Source organism: Myotis davidii, unplaced genomic scaffold, assembly GCF_000327345.1.
Source record: "Myotis davidii unplaced genomic scaffold, ASM32734v1 scaffold59, whole genome shotgun sequence".
In the NCBI taxonomy this organism is placed as follows: Eukaryota; Metazoa; Chordata; class Mammalia; order Chiroptera; family Vespertilionidae; genus Myotis; species Myotis davidii.
In genome coordinates, this window is record NW_006293001.1 from 6138783 (window position 1) to 6155283 (window position 16501).

General features: G+C 35.3%; 1 protein-coding gene across 1 annotated transcript in view; it reads right to left on the bottom strand.

Annotated features, from left to right (window-relative positions):
* Positions 1-16501, bottom strand: part of SCN1A (sodium voltage-gated channel alpha subunit 1) — a 122863-nt gene that overhangs the window by 36009 nt on the left and 70353 nt on the right. Inside the window, exons 8-17 of the mRNA XM_006766497.2 lie at positions 15242-15511; positions 12003-12066; positions 11089-11230; positions 10216-10422; positions 8850-9134; positions 7082-7462; positions 5683-5815; positions 4065-4303; positions 2337-2510; positions 998-1354 (exon numbers count right to left, since the gene is read on the bottom strand). Coding sequence (XP_006766560.1) covers positions 998-1354; positions 2337-2510; positions 4065-4303; positions 5683-5815; positions 7082-7462; positions 8850-9134; positions 10216-10422; positions 11089-11230; positions 12003-12066; positions 15242-15511 — 2252 coding nt within the window. The remainder of the gene's footprint in view (positions 1-997; positions 1355-2336; positions 2511-4064; positions 4304-5682; positions 5816-7081; positions 7463-8849; positions 9135-10215; positions 10423-11088; positions 11231-12002; positions 12067-15241; positions 15512-16501) is intronic.

The following is a 16501-nucleotide window of genomic DNA, read 5'->3' on the forward strand; positions in this document are numbered from 1 at the left end:
TTTAGCAAAGATGATTTCTGTTGGCCTCAAGTTCTCTCACGTATAGAATGAGAAGTTGTATGAGATGCCCGAAGGTTTAGCTAAGTTTAAAACTGTTTGATTATAAGAAAACAGATTGATGTATGTACTTATAAAAGAGCTCTGAACTTAAAAATCACTAATGCTTGCAATTATGAATTTAAATACATTCTATAGTTTCTTATTGATAAAGAGTGATACTGCATAGGACATTAATTGAAATATGACCATTATGACCCAGAATGAGAATTAGGGGTTTAACATAGGCATTGACACTTGTTTTCTTAATCTATTATATTTTTCATACCTCAGTAACTGACTAATTAGGAGAACTATTTATTAATTAGGAGAACTATTTATTCCTAATATTTCCATAAGACTGACACACTAATGTATATATCCTTTGGAATATATTATCTATTTCTATACTATAAAAAGTAATTAATATTCCAAGTTTAAAGAGAGAGAAGAGTTGATCAGTTACTCGATTCAGGTAACCTCAGGACTTATTAGCCAACCTTTGTTTTGACTGAGAGCCACTAGAGAATTGGCTATCCCAGAGAGTGACTGTTACTGTGTCCATGAAGGGACAAGAAAATGGTAAAATCAGTATGAACACTTAAAGGCTTCACTTTTTAGCCTTAAACTAGCAAGTAAGATTGGGTTTTCTCTAAATTGTTTCCAGACTTTTCCTTCCCTTGTCTCTGAATGTTCTCAACATATCCTATTAGGCCTGTCTTCAATATGATACTGTATAGGAATTCACATAATAAATGTGATGACATGATTGACAAAGTGGTGTTGAGTATTACTATAGAGTCCCTGCTATATTGATGTGTTGTCAAAATGAGACTATATGCATATACAAGGTAAGAGACTTTCAAAATTATTAATCATAGTTTTTGTTTTGGATAAAATGTCATCATTCTATCGTGCTCTTAATCTACTTCTGAAATACATATCTCAAATAAGTGCATACCACCAGGTTTCCAATGACCATGACCATCATGTAAACAGTAAGGCACATGGCTTGACCAGCGACCTCCATGCAGTCCCACATGGTCTCTATCCACTCTCCACACAGCACGCGGAACACAATCAGGAAGGAGTGGAAGAAGTCATTCATGTGCCAGCGTGGGAGCTTACAGTCGCTGGCAATCTTGCAGACACAATCTTTGTAGCTTTTGCCAAAGAGCTGCATGCCGACCACAGCAAAAATGAAGACGATGATGGCCAACACCAAGGTGAGGTTACCCAGGGCCCCCACTGAGTTGCCGATGATCTTTATTAGCATGTTTAACGTTGGCCAAGATTTTGCCAACTTGAAAACTCGAAGCTGGAAAATAAAAAAATAAAAAATTATCATGACCTTTAAAGAGGTTATATATATATTATGGTTTACCAAGAAATGATAATTAATTTTGAATCTGTTATAACATCTGCCCTGCCTTTGCACCCTCTCAGGCTCATGGGTAATTTTGGACGCCCTAACAAGAATCTGGTTCTTACATATTTTAACCATGTAGCTCATTTTCCCTAAGAGTAGATGTTTAATGCCGATGTGGGGTCCAAATGTGCTTAATTTGTTTAGTGAAGGTGGTTATAAGCCATACTAGGCCTGACACTAGTATTAACATCAGAATTGTAATGATTTCTGCTGATATTTATTTGTTAACAGCATGCAAAGTAACAGCATATTGAGTTCTACTATAAGTGTAGAAAAGTATTTATTATTTATTAATGCTCCTTTGAGGCACTGGCATAGCTAGATGTGCCTGCATTTTAAAGTTTGGAATATTTCCCATGATTATAATTCTTTTTTCTGATGTGTAAGAACATATATGTGAATCAATGGGCATCTTAAGTAACCCTAGGGCTTTCTTTCCTGTGATTGTGAAGAAGCTTGTTTTCCAGAGGTAGAATTAGGAAAAGTTTCTGCCCGCACATCTTGTATCTGATCATCCATTGTTACAAACGGTTGTTTCTATTTTAAGTTACTACTAAAATGGGATACATTTTCATTATAAATATTTTTTCGATCCAGAAATATTGACTGTAGTTATCTCTAGAAACAATAATTAGTCAGAATGGTAACTGAGAAATATATTAAGCTTTACAGGACTATGTTTTTTGCAATAAACATTTTTTGAAATAAGTGGGGAAATTTTATCCATTTAGGAACAGTTTCTGACAATGCAAACGTCACACAAAAACTGAAAATGTTAGTGGTTGTGTGTTCAAATCTATAATAGTGTTATGCAAAAACCCTGGTTATTGGAAAGATTTTGCTGTTGGTGTTTTTGTTTGTTTGTTTTTACCAATCGAAATGAACGGAGAACTGATAATCCTTCCACATTGGCGAGGCCAAGTTCTACCAGGCTAAGTGTCACAATAAAACCATCAAAGATATTCCAGCCTTCTTGGAAATAATAGTAAGGATCCATGGCAATAATTTTCAGAAACATTTCTGCTGTAAAGATCCCAGTGAAAACCTAAGATCAAAACAAAATTACTGTAATTCCATCAAATAATGATAACGTAGAATGACACAATATTTGCTCTTAGAACAAAATGCTTATGCTACTTTCCCCATAATGACTCTATTGCTAGCTTACACAATTATAATTGATAAAAGGCTCTCATAGACATCATTTCATTCTATTCTCACGGAATTTTAAAAAAATATGTTTTTATTGATTTTAGAGATGAAGGGAGAGGGAGAGAAAGAGATAGAAACATCAATGATGATGAGAATCATTGATCAGCTGCCTCCTGCTGGCCCTACACGGGGGACCAAGCTCACAACCTGGACATGTGCCCTGACCGGGAATCGAACCGTGACCTCCTGATTCATGGGTCGATGCTTAACCACTGAGCCATGCTGGCCGAGCCTCACAGAAGTTTACTAAGTGGCTAAGGCAGGTATTATAATTACCTTACTGTTGAGGAAAGAGAACTTTAGATGGGTTCCATGACTTGCCTGGTATCATACAATTGGAAAATGGGAAAACTAGGATTTGAGTGCAAATCTATTTTTAACCAACGTTCTATGCATTAAATCAAACTGCCTTTTCAAACAGCACAGGTACTGACAAGATTTTGCCCAGGAACAATTTTTTTTATCAAGAGGTTTATTCTCATTTCCCTCAAATCAGATAGTTATTAAACATGTATATGTATTATAATAATATAATAGTAATATTATATCATTATAATGATATAATATTACTATCATCAATTTGTTAAGCACACAAAAGAATAAATTTACTTCCATAGTATAAACCCTAGTGCTTTGAAAATGTAAATACTACAATGCAGTACATTTTACATGTTCTGCCTTTACCATCAAAAATCCTAAATCTCAAAACAAATATGGCAAATGCATGCATTACTGTAGAGCTCTCTTTCAGCAAATAAAAGCTAATATTCCTAACTTGAGTCAACTGACAAACACTTCAATAATTTATTTTTTTTAAGCACAGAAGAGAAAGAATCAAGTGGCAACCTGCAACCAAAATGGCCTTGTTAATCATATAATACACAAAATGTACTGGGCAATTTCAATATTTTATAGTTTTATTATAGAATAGATGGATGAAACAATATATGTCCTACCTAGATTCTGGAAGTGGAAAAGCTGGAGACGTTTTGACTGGTTAAGTTCTTGCTTATAATGATGATGACTAAGCAAGATAGAAAAATCTACTATTTTATTTTAATCTTCTACCAGTAGGGAAACTGTGATAATATTATTTCAAAAAGTGTGTCCTTAAACTGCTTCTGCATCTTAAAAACATTATAACTATTAATATTGACTTTTCAAAAAGTCCTATGCCTATTACTTTCTTAGTTTTTTTGCTCTGATATCAAGGACGATTATTGTTGGCAAAATGTACAGTGAAATCAGCTAGATATAATTCCTATCTTTTGGGAGCCAGGAGTAGGAAGTTTGGTGGAAAGACTGCTAAAAGCTATTAAATGTAAACAGTTTCTCGAACAAAACAAAAAATCAAAGACTGAACACATTTACCTTCTAATATGCTTACCAAGTTTCCTACTGTAAGCACATGATTGAAATGAGCTGTCATGGGGTAGTGCTCCATGGCCATGAAAAGAGTATTTAAGACAATGCAGATGGTGATGGTCAGGTCAACAAATGGGTCCATTACAACCAGGTTGACAATATGTTTCACTTTTAACCAATATGGTGAACAGTCCCAGATTAAGAATATGTTGGCAAATTTGTACCAACAGGGCGGGCATTTCTGCCTGGATTCTTCAAGTTCTAGATTGAAAAAAAATAAGAACCACCACCAAAAGATTTATTTTATACATACATTTATTTCAGATCCACTAGACTTCTTTTCAGTAATCGACAGGTTTCCCATTGCTACAGAGTCAACCCCTTTTGTACTTAACAAAACAAAACGAAACAAAAATCTAAAGTATTTATTCTTTAGACTCCTGAACATATTTCATTAAAGATACACATAAAACAGAAGTAGCAAAGAATAGTTTTTTTTCCTTGTATGTATTGATAAAGTGGCTCAGACTTTAACTTAAATGAATCATCTTGTATTTTATTTTTATTTTTTTAAAAAAAATACATTTTATTGATTTTTTTACAGAGTAAGGGAGAGGGATAGAGAGTTAGAAACATCGATGAGAGACAAACATCGATCAGCTGCCTCCTGCACATCCCCTGCTAGGGATGTGCCCACAACCAAGGTACATGCCCTTGAGCAGAATCGAACCTGGGACCCTTCAGTCCGCAGGCCAACGCTCTATCCACTGAGCCAAACCAGTTAGGGCTGAATCATCTTTTAAATGAAGTCTCAATAGAAACATGGATTGGGGAAGTGTCATTCTGTGTTAATATCTGGCTAACCTATTATCCTCTGGCTGTAAGAGATAGGGTAGGGATCAACATGAGCCAAGAATCATTTTTTTAAATTTGTTTTTATTTTACAAAAATGACCTACTTCTCTCTTGCAATCTTGAGAGTATTTAGGTTGATGTTGGAAGTCTTAAACTAAGTAGAACAGAAGAGAGAATCACTATGACTAATGGGATTAGAAACCCCTAATAGAAATGCTTATTCACATGATCTCACTTATCTGTGGAATCTAATGAACCAAATACTGTTAATCAAAAATAGACCCAGAGTCATAGAAGCATGAACCGACTGTTGAACCACAGAGAGAAGGCAGGTGGGAAGAGACCAACCAAGAACTTGTATGCATATATGCATAACCCTTGGACATAGATAATGGGGCAGTGGGGGCCTCGGCAGGGAGGATGGGAGTGCGCTGGAAGAGGTTAATGGGGGAAAAAGGTGGACCTATGTAATATTTTCAACAGTAAAGATTAAAAATAAACAATACTAAACTTATATTAACTCTTTTTTAAAAAGAAATGCTTATTCTGCATTTTCAAGGATTTTCCACACACAGGAAAACATTTGTTAGAGGTCCAATATCACTGAGTTTAAAGAATTTTTTTAAAGTTCCTAGGACTTCTAAGTAGGTATAACAAACAATAACTCTTGAATAAGACCTACTATACTCTCCACAGAATATACTGTTTCCAATGCACAAATAGAGAGATTTGTTTAAAAGAGACTACAAGTTTAATAAATTGAATTGAATGGAACTTGTTACAAACCTTCTACTGTATTTGTTAAAATGCTGGCTATACTCATCGCTCTTTGCCTTTGGGAAGGGTCTTCTAGAAAATCCAGGGACACATGGAAAGAACTTGACCGTCTTTTTCTCACTTCAGTTTCAGTCGTTGTTCCCTGTAAAGAAAATGCTAATGTATTAAATAATTAACTTGAACGCTATGACGAGTAAACAGCTAACGTGACACAGTGAATTGCATGAAACACATGCATCATGCACTTTCATATTTAATTGGTGATGGCAGGTATTGCTGACTTATTGTGTAATTAACCTGGAGTGTCCAAACTGTCAACTGTTTAGCCATACAGCAAAAACTGAATTTTTTTAACCTTTTGATTTCATAATTTTATGAGACATGATGTCATTTAGATAGAGTTGATAAATCTCTTGAGAGACATATTTAACAGTTACCTTTATTTTAGAACTAATAGCGAAAAACTAACAACTTGAAAAATTCATATAAATGATCAGGGCATTTTCTTTTGAGAAAGGAAGCTGCTTATTTTTAAAGAAATAGAAATGATCATAACACATGTAATTGCCATCTCAGTTTCTGGGCACAAGACATAGATGGTCACTGACAACACAAAATGTATGTTTAAGAACACACACACACACATGCTGCATGGACAACAGTTTCATCCAGGGTACTAAAGCAATAAGTCATCTGATACTTAGTCATGCCTCATCATGCTGATATATTTCTAAGTGAGTTAATAGTCTAATGAGGCAGCATGTGTTTAGAAATTCCTCATCAGCAGGGTGTGCATCACAAACAAATAACATACCTTTGAACACAGACAATTGTTTTACCTGTCTGTATTAATCATCTATTTGTTTCTTTTCACTGAGATTAGTTTTGAGAAAGCCTATATCAGCATTTTTTTTTTTTTAGTAAGACAAATATGAGTACTAGAAAATTTTAAGAGAACAATGAAGCTATGTATTTAGGCACAGTGTTCTTAAAAATCTTCTAAACTAAAGCAGGGCTATACTGAAGACTCTGTTGGAAAGATTTATTATACACCCTTTACACTTAAACATAGACATCATTCATTCACTTTTTACCGGGCTCTAGAAGATGCCCTACTATCTAAGTTCAGATGGGTATATAGCAAATCCTCCAACTGGAGACAGTAACTTATGATTGTGTCTAATTGATCCTTAGCGCGTTTAATAGGTAAATGCATTCAGGTGTTATGCAAGAGAGTGTTGAGGCTTTTAAGTTTTAGTTGGTTAGTCTATACAGGTATTACAAGATGCAGGTGCATTCACAGCTTGACCAACCAGGAATCATTCTCAAGGGGTTCCATTCTGTAGAAACACTGGCTGGTGCAGCAGCAATGGGCCAGCCATGCCTGAACTGTTTAAAACTTCCTTACATTGTCATCAGTAGCTGGCTTATCTATTATCACCTCTGGCAGAAGCTGTCCAACAGGCGATGTAGGAACCGAGGGTCCACCAACCAAGGAAACCACACCATTGCAATCCACAGTGCTGTGCATCTTCCCACTCGCGGGAAACACTGCCAGCACCCGGGACGACCGGCTGGTCTGACTGAGGTTACTGTTGCGTCGCTCTCCATGTCGTCGCGGCACAAACAAGGAGTCCCTCCGGCTCTCATTGTCCTCAAAGGTGCTGTGCTCATCGTCGGCAAAGTCATTCTCTGAGCCCACATCCTTCGCTCGCCCTCTAAAGCTGAAAAGGCTCGTTCTGCTATTGCGCCTTGGAGAAAATATGGAGCCCCGGATGCTCAACAAAGACTGAAGTGGGACACCAAATAAAAAAAGAAGAAGTAAAATCATTAATATAGCCATTTGAAATGTGTTTTTAATTTGCAAGATTAAGTTGAAGGAGATTTTAGCATTCATGACAGAACATGATTCATTCCTTTTGATTAACAACATGTTCATTTTATGTGCATTTTCAGATTAAGTTAAATTCGTTTTATAAGAGAAGGTTTCGAGTCCTGGAGATTAATGAATGGGGAGACAGATTGCAACGTAAAGATATTGAAAAGCAGAACCCAGAGCTACCATTTTTCAAATGCAAAAGGAAACATCATTGGAATATTACTATGGACATTGTAAACAATCGGTAAATATCAGTAGCAGGACCATAAGAAGGCTACATTTGTTTTCATTGCTCTTTCCCTCCAAAATATTTCATCACTTTTCACAAATTGCTTTAGTACATCGTTCTAAAATCACTTTAAATTAATCATAATGTCTGCTTCATCTATAAGGCTCAGTATCTTGGGACTCGAAGTTAAAATTTCTGAAATCAGACTGATGAACTTTTTGATAAAGTATATCATGACTCATATTTTCAGAAGCGCACATAATATTTTATAAAAAAATTAGGAGGGCGGGGGGGACCAAAAAGACACTGATTAGCTCGTCCAAAATCCCCCCTTTTTTTTAAATTAAAAAAAGCTGAGGAGCCCTGGCTGGTGTTGCTAAGTGGTTGGAGTATTGGCCCTAACATTAATGGATTATGGGTTTGATTCCTGATCAAGGGCATGTACCTGAGTTGTAGGTTTGATCCCCAGCCCAGGTCTGGGTACGTGCATCAGGCAACCAATTGATGTGTCTCTTTTACATATGTTTCTCTTTCTCTCCACCCCATCCCTCCCTTCCACTCTCTCTAGAACTCAATGGGAAAAATATGAGGTAGCATTAACAACGACAACAAAAAGCTGAGGAAAGGGGGGGGGGTAAATGGTAATGGAAGGAGACTTGACTTGGGGTGGCGAACACACAATACAGTTTACTGATGATGTATTACAGAATTGTACACTGAAACCTATATAACTTCATTAACCAATGTCACCCCAGTAAATTTAATTTTAAAAAGTTGATGATCAGAAATATTAAATGCCATTAGTTACAAGTAGCAGCAGACAGTATCAGGATGAGAATCCAGGGCTCTTATTTTCAACTTAGTGTTATCTCAACTACACCAGGCTATAAGATTTACATATATATGGAGTACAATTTTCTCATAACTATGTGAAGAAAGCATGGGTTTAAATATAATAAACATAGCAGTCAATTCAGTTGATGAGGATTCGTAAGTCTGATTTAATTCTCCCCCTCTTTCAGCATTCTCATTTTCATCCGGGCATCCTTTAACTCAGTGGTGCCATACCTGGTGTGGGGAGGAGTACCTCTTTTCATAGGTCAAGCGATTCCCTTCGATGGAGAAGCGAAACCCTTTCCTCCTGATGCTGTCTTCAGATTCAGATTTTTGGAATTCATCCTCATCTTTCTCTTCCCCACCGGACTGCTCTTTCTGTTTTCTTTTCTTTCTCCGGTTTCTTCTCTCCTTAGCACTCTTGGAACTCAACTTGGAGGCTTCAGATGAGCTGTCTGAGAGCCGGCCTGCTGCACTGGGTTCTCTGGAATGCTCTGAGGCGGTTACAGTGGCTGCCTGCTACATTGAGGAGAAATGGTTTTAGCACGGCACTAGAGAAGACTTTATCATTTTAAAAAATGGCCAAACTATTTGCATGACATTGAAAAAATACAGTTAGCTGACTCAAGCTGATCTTACATAGAAGCAGCTCTGCAGTTATTAGAGGGAATTATTTTTCTTTCCACCTAATGAACACTTGCAAAGTTAACTTGGTGTTCTCTGTGCTAACATTTATTGTGTTTGTATTATGCTTCACAGACCACATATTCAAAAGGATCAATCAGGCATCCGCAAGAACAGATATTCATTGTACTTTTGGGGATTTCATGTACTCTAGAAATTGATATTTACTTAGCACTGTCTTCTTTTCTCTGAGAAAGAAACTGGCACTTGTGAGAAAAGCTGATGAGTTAGTTGAGGTCATATCCAAAGGCAGGAGAAATGCGATAAGAGCTGAGGTCCTGGTATTGAAACTGGGTTGTCCAATATCCTCAAAATATTATCAATAAAATCCATGGAAGGTAGTAAAACCCCTTCCTCGGCCCTGCATAATGCTCTATCAGAAGACTAGACAGGGGAGGGTCAATAGTTTCTGCCAAGCAAGACAAGACATTCAATTCCCCAATACAGTCCCTAGCTTCTTCAGCTCAGCACTCATTCTTGCTGGCCATGTGGGCATGGGACCAAAGGTGAACACTTTTAATTTCCAATAAATTTTTTAAAAAACCAATACAGTTTTTTCTAAGAAAAGATGATTTCTTAGGATTTTTTCTAATGCCAGTATCCTCATTCAGTAAGTGTCTCTCACTTGAGAGGACCCCAAAAATCATATTTCCCTTTTATTCTAAAGATATTCAGCTGATTAAAATAGCACGAGAGTGTTCTATTGTGGTTAATATTTTAAACAATGTAGAATGTCTAAAGAATCTATATAGATGCTCGAAATGTAGAAATCTTTACCAATCTCCTCTACTACCAGCTTCTCTTAAATACAATCAAATTATCTGTCTCTCACTTTTTTTCCAGTATTTTTGTAACAACCATAACAATAAAAAGTATCAGACCATGAGACAGGACATGTTTCATTGGATGAATTTACCTGAGCTGCCTCCTGCTGCTTTTTAAGCTGTTCGAGCATCTGCTGAAACTCAGCCTCTTTCTGCTCCGCCTCTTCCATGGTCGCCTGATTCTGCTCCTCATAGGCCATGGCCACCACAGCCAGGATCAGATTGATCAGGTAGAAGGAGCCCAAGAAGATGACCAGCACAAAAAAGATCATGTATGTTTTCCCAGCAGCACGTAATGTCTGGAAACAACAACATCAGCATTAGTGTTCAATATTATTTCATTAACTGGTGGCCCCGACTTTCAACTTACTTGTGTATTTTGAAGGATTCTGACATGAACAACCATAATGATGGTCACACCCCCTCCCACTTCTTTGTTTTGTTTTTTTGTTTTTTAACCTTATCCTCTTCTTCCCTAACTCATGCATTCACATTTTGAACTCTAGGAGGGAATTCTTAGAATTACTAAGAATAAAACAGAATTGAGTAAAATACCACGGAGACCTTCATCAAGGAGCTGAGTCTTAAATGAAAGTCCAGGAAGAAACCAAAATCATTTTTCTACATCTGCTTATTAATTTTCATCCCCTGCCACCTGAGGGATGTAGATAAGACCTGAGGGTGTAGTTGGAGCCCAGGGAAGGGTGTGCCTTCTGTTAGGGAAGATGTGTCTCGGAAGGGTGGTTAGTAGGTTTTGAGCTCAAGGGAAATTAGAGAGAATCACTGTCCCCAGCATCACTATGCTTAATAAATGTTATAATCAATAGGGTAAAGGAACTCAAATCTCCCGATTTCAAGTTGTGCCCTTTCTATTATATTATGCTGTGGTTTGAATTTCATAATTAACTTGGTTTTCTTATATACTTCTACTTAAAAATGCAATATGTGGTGCTTCAGGTTCTCACCAATTGGTAAAGGTTTTCCCAGAAGTCCTGAGTCATCAGTCGAAACAAGGACAAAAAAGCCCAACTGAAAGTATCAAAGCTTGTATAGCCATAGTTGGGATTTCTACCAGCTTTCATACATATGTATCCTTCTGGACATTGGCTGTAATGTGGAAAAAGAAAGTTTTACAAGAAATTCTGTGTTTGTTTGTTTTTTTTATTCTTGCAGCATGTTATAACATTGTCTATTTCAAGGAATAGAAGTATGATAAATAAGTAACTAATACTTTTCTCAATTTTTGACAACATAATTTTACTAGCCACTTGATGTCTTCATTCACATATTTCATAGAATTTCTAATGATATTTTACAAAATTGTTTTCTGTCAATAATTAGCATTTTATCTCTTTTTCATTGTCCCTACTATGGAAACCTCCAGAGTTGACTCTTGGCTCATATATGCTCATCTAAGAAAAAAAACATTAGAGCCTGGCTGGTGTGGCTCACTGGTTGAGCATCGACCTATGAACCAGGAGGTCACAGTTTGATTCTATGAACCAGGAGGTCATGGTTCAATTCCCGGTCAGGCACATGCCCGGGGTGCTGGCTTGGTCCCCAGTGTGGGGCATGCAGGAGGCAGCCGATCAATGATTCTCTCTCATCATTATGTTTCTATCTCTCTCTCCCTCTTCCTTCCTTTCTGAAATCAATAAAAACTTATTTTTTTAAAACAGCATTAGAGCTAAAGTTATAAAACATAAGCACTTGCCTAATATTTAGATAAGTTGTCACCTTATAAGTAACCATAATTATAGTAAATTAGTATAAATAAAGTTAGTTGGCTGTTATCTGTCAGTTTCCACAAAAAAGAGACAAAATAAGTGTGTATATATACATGCACATACACAGGAACACACACAAATTATTGGCTTACCCTGCATCAGAGCTATTTCCACATAGTAATGCATCTAAAAAACCTTCCAGAAAATAATGATATCCTATTTAGAAAAAAGAAAGTCATGTGATGAACATTTGCATTACATTGAAAAATGAGAACAAGAAGATGAGGCCCTACTTTTTGAGTTCATTGAGTAATTTAAAATACACTATATGATTCAAAGACACAGGTATTTGCCCCTTCTCTCTACAAATGTTAGATATTACATTAAGGGGATTACTTACTAGGACAAAGCATTTGTTCTTGGTAAATGTAAAATTTGTGGTAACTATAGGTATTAACATAATATTTTAGGAGGTATCAGTGTTTTTCCACCACCCTCATAAAAAGTAAAAATTGCATTCTGTAAAAATAGATTAAAAAAAATGGATTCCTTTGCCTTCTCCAAATAGTCACATATTTCAAAATAGAGGTATTGTATCTTTTCTGGTTTTCTCTATTTTTAAACACAATTTTTAAAAGTTTAATAATTAATTATAATTTACATTATACCAACTCCCAGAATATATCATAGGTAACTTTTATTTTATTTTTTATAGGTGTCTTTATGTAAAGGATCCATAAGTCATGTCAAGTTATGTAAAACAAATGAAATAAAAATAATCTTAAATACTAAAGCTTAAATAATTATTCTAGGTGAATACTTCATTATCTCAAAGTTTTCTGTCTCTGGCAAATTCCTTAGATTCTTTCACTATTCAGCTGAAGAGTCACTTCTGTGAATTATTCTTTGATATTTTCTAATTCCTTCCCATTAAAGATTGGCAAATTGAGAACTCCCACCGTGCTGCCAATAACACGTATATATTTCAATTATTATTATACTCATTGTCTTATAGTGTAATTAGTTGTTTACAAATATTGTTTCTCCTTGAAAGAAAACCTAATGGTTAATTATATCCACATTATAGTATTTTGAATGTAGTAGTCTTTCAATAAAGTTTACTGAATGAATTAGTAAAGGGATAACAAGGAGAGAAACACAAAATTAAATAATCATTTTGTGAGAAGAATTTTTTTGAAGAAAAATTTTAGATTTTCTCAGAAGAAATATTTTCTAGATCCTAAACTTTCAGAGAAATTTATCCTATGCATAGTTCTGTAAGGGATACAAAACACATAATGCAAAATTTAATTTTCATTTCTAACATCTTTATTTCTTTGAACATAGAACAATTATGATAGAATCTTTAACTTTTATTTAAAATTAAACAAAGCAAAAGAAATATGTAGTTTCTGGATGAATTTTTGATATCAGGTACTTACATGAAGTTTTATTCCCAATGAAATTCACTGATCTATATGCTTAATCTAAAGAAATTTATCTTTAATTTTAATAAATTTAATTTTCTAATATTTTTAAAGATAAACTACTTTGTTTATATTTGTATTTGCTTTAAAATAAATGTTTCCACAAATAGAATATAATTAGGAAACAAATTTTAGAGCTGAAAATGGCCTTAGATATCCTTGACTTTGAATATATGAAAAATGGCACCCAATAAATTTCACTAGAGAAAATATACCCTAAATGACATCTTCATAGTCAGCTCCTTGTTATTACATTAAAAATTTTTTCAGAGAGTTGATGACATCAGTGGACTTATTGACATATGTAGTTAATAAGGGACATTTCATGGACTGCTCTGACATGTCTTTTTCTTAATCAAGGTATTTTCTTTTTTTTTTAAATCAAGGTATTTTCTTAATATAGATATTTAAAACTTTGCAAATTATTATTATTTTTATCAGTTAAGGTATTACAAATGTGTCCTCATCCCCCCCATTAACCCCCAACCTCCCCCCCCTTTGCAAATTATTTATTGGCAAATCATTAATATCATGGAAGAGTTCATCAGTAACTAAGGTATTTTCTAGATCTACAACTATAAAAAGACAATGATTCATTTTTAAAGATTATATTATCATTACTTTAAGAATTATCAAACCAGCCCTAAGCGGTTTGGCTCAGCGGATACAGCGTAGGCCTGTGTACTCAAGGGTCCCTCCAAGGTTCAATTCCGGTCAAGGGCATGTACCGAGGTTGCGGGCACATCCTCAGTGAGGAGTGTGCAGGAGGCAGCTGATCGATGTTTCTCTCATCAATGTTTCTAACTCTCTATCCCTCTCAGTTCCTCTCTGTAAAAATTCAATAAAATATATTAAAAAAAGAATTATCAAACCACCAGTAAACTCTTATAAAAACAGTCATTAATGTTTCTTCCCTTCTTTGATTTTTCCCTAAATATCACCTTAAAATACTAAAAATTTTCCCTAAGCATCACCTTAAAATAATAAAGATATAACTAAATTTAAGATAAGTACATCTAAAGTTTAAGTTTCATATATTTAATATTTTTCTCTAAAAGAACATTCCTGTTACCCATGAATCATGTTCTAACTCTCTCTGCCTTTGAAATATTGCTACTGGCAGATACTAAAATTAAATAAAAGAGAAAATTTGACTTACTTTCTTGTCACTTTTAAAAGTGAAAGAATATTAGGCCAATTATTTTTCCATCCTTTAAAGTAGACTATTTAAACATTTAACTATTTTGTCTGAACTCTTGAAATAAAAATAAACTGAATTCCCATAAATCCACTGATTTATTTAACACTTTTATTACTCTTTTTTAAAGTTTAATTGACTCCAATTCCCTTCTACTTGATGTGATACGACTTTTAATTCTTATTCTACAAATATAGTATAAGAGTAATGTTTGCCTTTAGGTCTCACTTGATTTCCATAAAATGACAATAAAAATAATCTACTAAAACATAAGCACCTTGAAGCCATGTGTAATCACCATTAATTTCCCAGCATCCTGTACAGTTTCTAGTACATAAAAGGCATTCTGTAATTAACGTTTTATGGGTTACATTTGGATAGTACTTTACAGTTCAAAAGGGCTTTAGAAATTCTTATGTTATTTAATTGTCTCAATCAGCACAAGGAGAATGTACAGCAACCAAAGATCCTAGGAAAATTTCTAACTGAATTCTTCAGCCTCCCTTACGATGATACAACAGAAAATGCCATTTGGGAGCCAAAATTAGAATAGTTATGAATAAAGTAATTAAATGTATGTGCAAAACATTGATATGGTGATTAAGAGATTACAAACCATGATGCAACCATTTAACAAAATATATCTATGCCTAAATGGAAGGCAGATCAACAATGAAAAATAAATCTACATAATAGTAATTCTTACTTGAATCTTGAACATATGATTTCCAGTCAAACTCAATGACAGTTTCATTTACAAGTGTGCCATTGTAATTCACAGTTATATTCTTCTCTATACTATGCTCCTCCAGGGAAGAGTTGGTGGGAGGCCATTGTACACATTTATTCCGCAGGTTGCCCATGAAGAGCTGCAGCCCGATCAGTGCAAACACGCTCAGACAGAACACCGTCAGGATCATGACGTCTGAGAGCTTCTTCACCGACTGGATCAGGGCCCCCACGATGGTCTTCAGGCCTGAAAGAACGAAAGAAGGCCATTACCATGAAGGCTTACAAGGTCGGAAAAAATAAAAGACTTACAATTTTCTTGAAAACATAGATTCCATGCACAGGTCTGAAAATGATGCCAATGCTAGTGGAAAAGCAACACTTGATGGTAGGCTGGTGCTTATGGAGGTGACCTCCAGAAATAAACAATGAAATGAAGATCTATGTCCCAATATATTGGAGAGAAAATAAGGGAAGATTCATGGTCTTCATAAAGCCTATATTGGGAAAGGCTCTTGTATTTCTCTTTTTCCTAATGAAACTTGCCCCATAATTTTATACCAAATTACCTGAATAAGTATTTTTGAATTCCTACTTATAAGTAACAAATATTTTGATGTAAAACTGGGGGTGGTTTGGAGTATAAATACACCTTAAGATACTACATTTTCCATGCAGACTCATGCTAGTCTGTATTATCTTATTCCCTTGACTTTAAAAATATATATATATATTTTCATTGATTTCAGAGAGAAAGGGAGAGGGATAGAGAGATAGAAACATCAATAATGAGAGAGAATCATTGATCGACTGCCTTCTGCATGCCCCTCCCTGGAGAGTGAACTCACAACCCAGGCATGTGCCCTGACAGAGAACGGAGCCGTGACCTCCTCGTTCATAAACTGATGCTCAACTACTGAGCAACACTGTCCAGGCTTCCCTGGTCTTTTTAAACAATATTAAGATTACATTGTATTGGCATAGATATCAATGACTACAATAAATAAGAAATTAGAGATCGGTACATTCAATAGGGACCAAATCCTTACAGTTGATATAGAAAAAATTGACATCTCTAAGTGCAAATCATACAGACTCTATATTACAGTGTCTCAGGCAAGACATTGTTAAAGTCGAAGGCTGATAAAAAATGTGAGACCAGCCCAACCGGTGTGGCTCAGTGGTTGAGTATTGACCCGTGAGCCCAGAGGTCACTGATTCCATTCCTGGTCAGGGC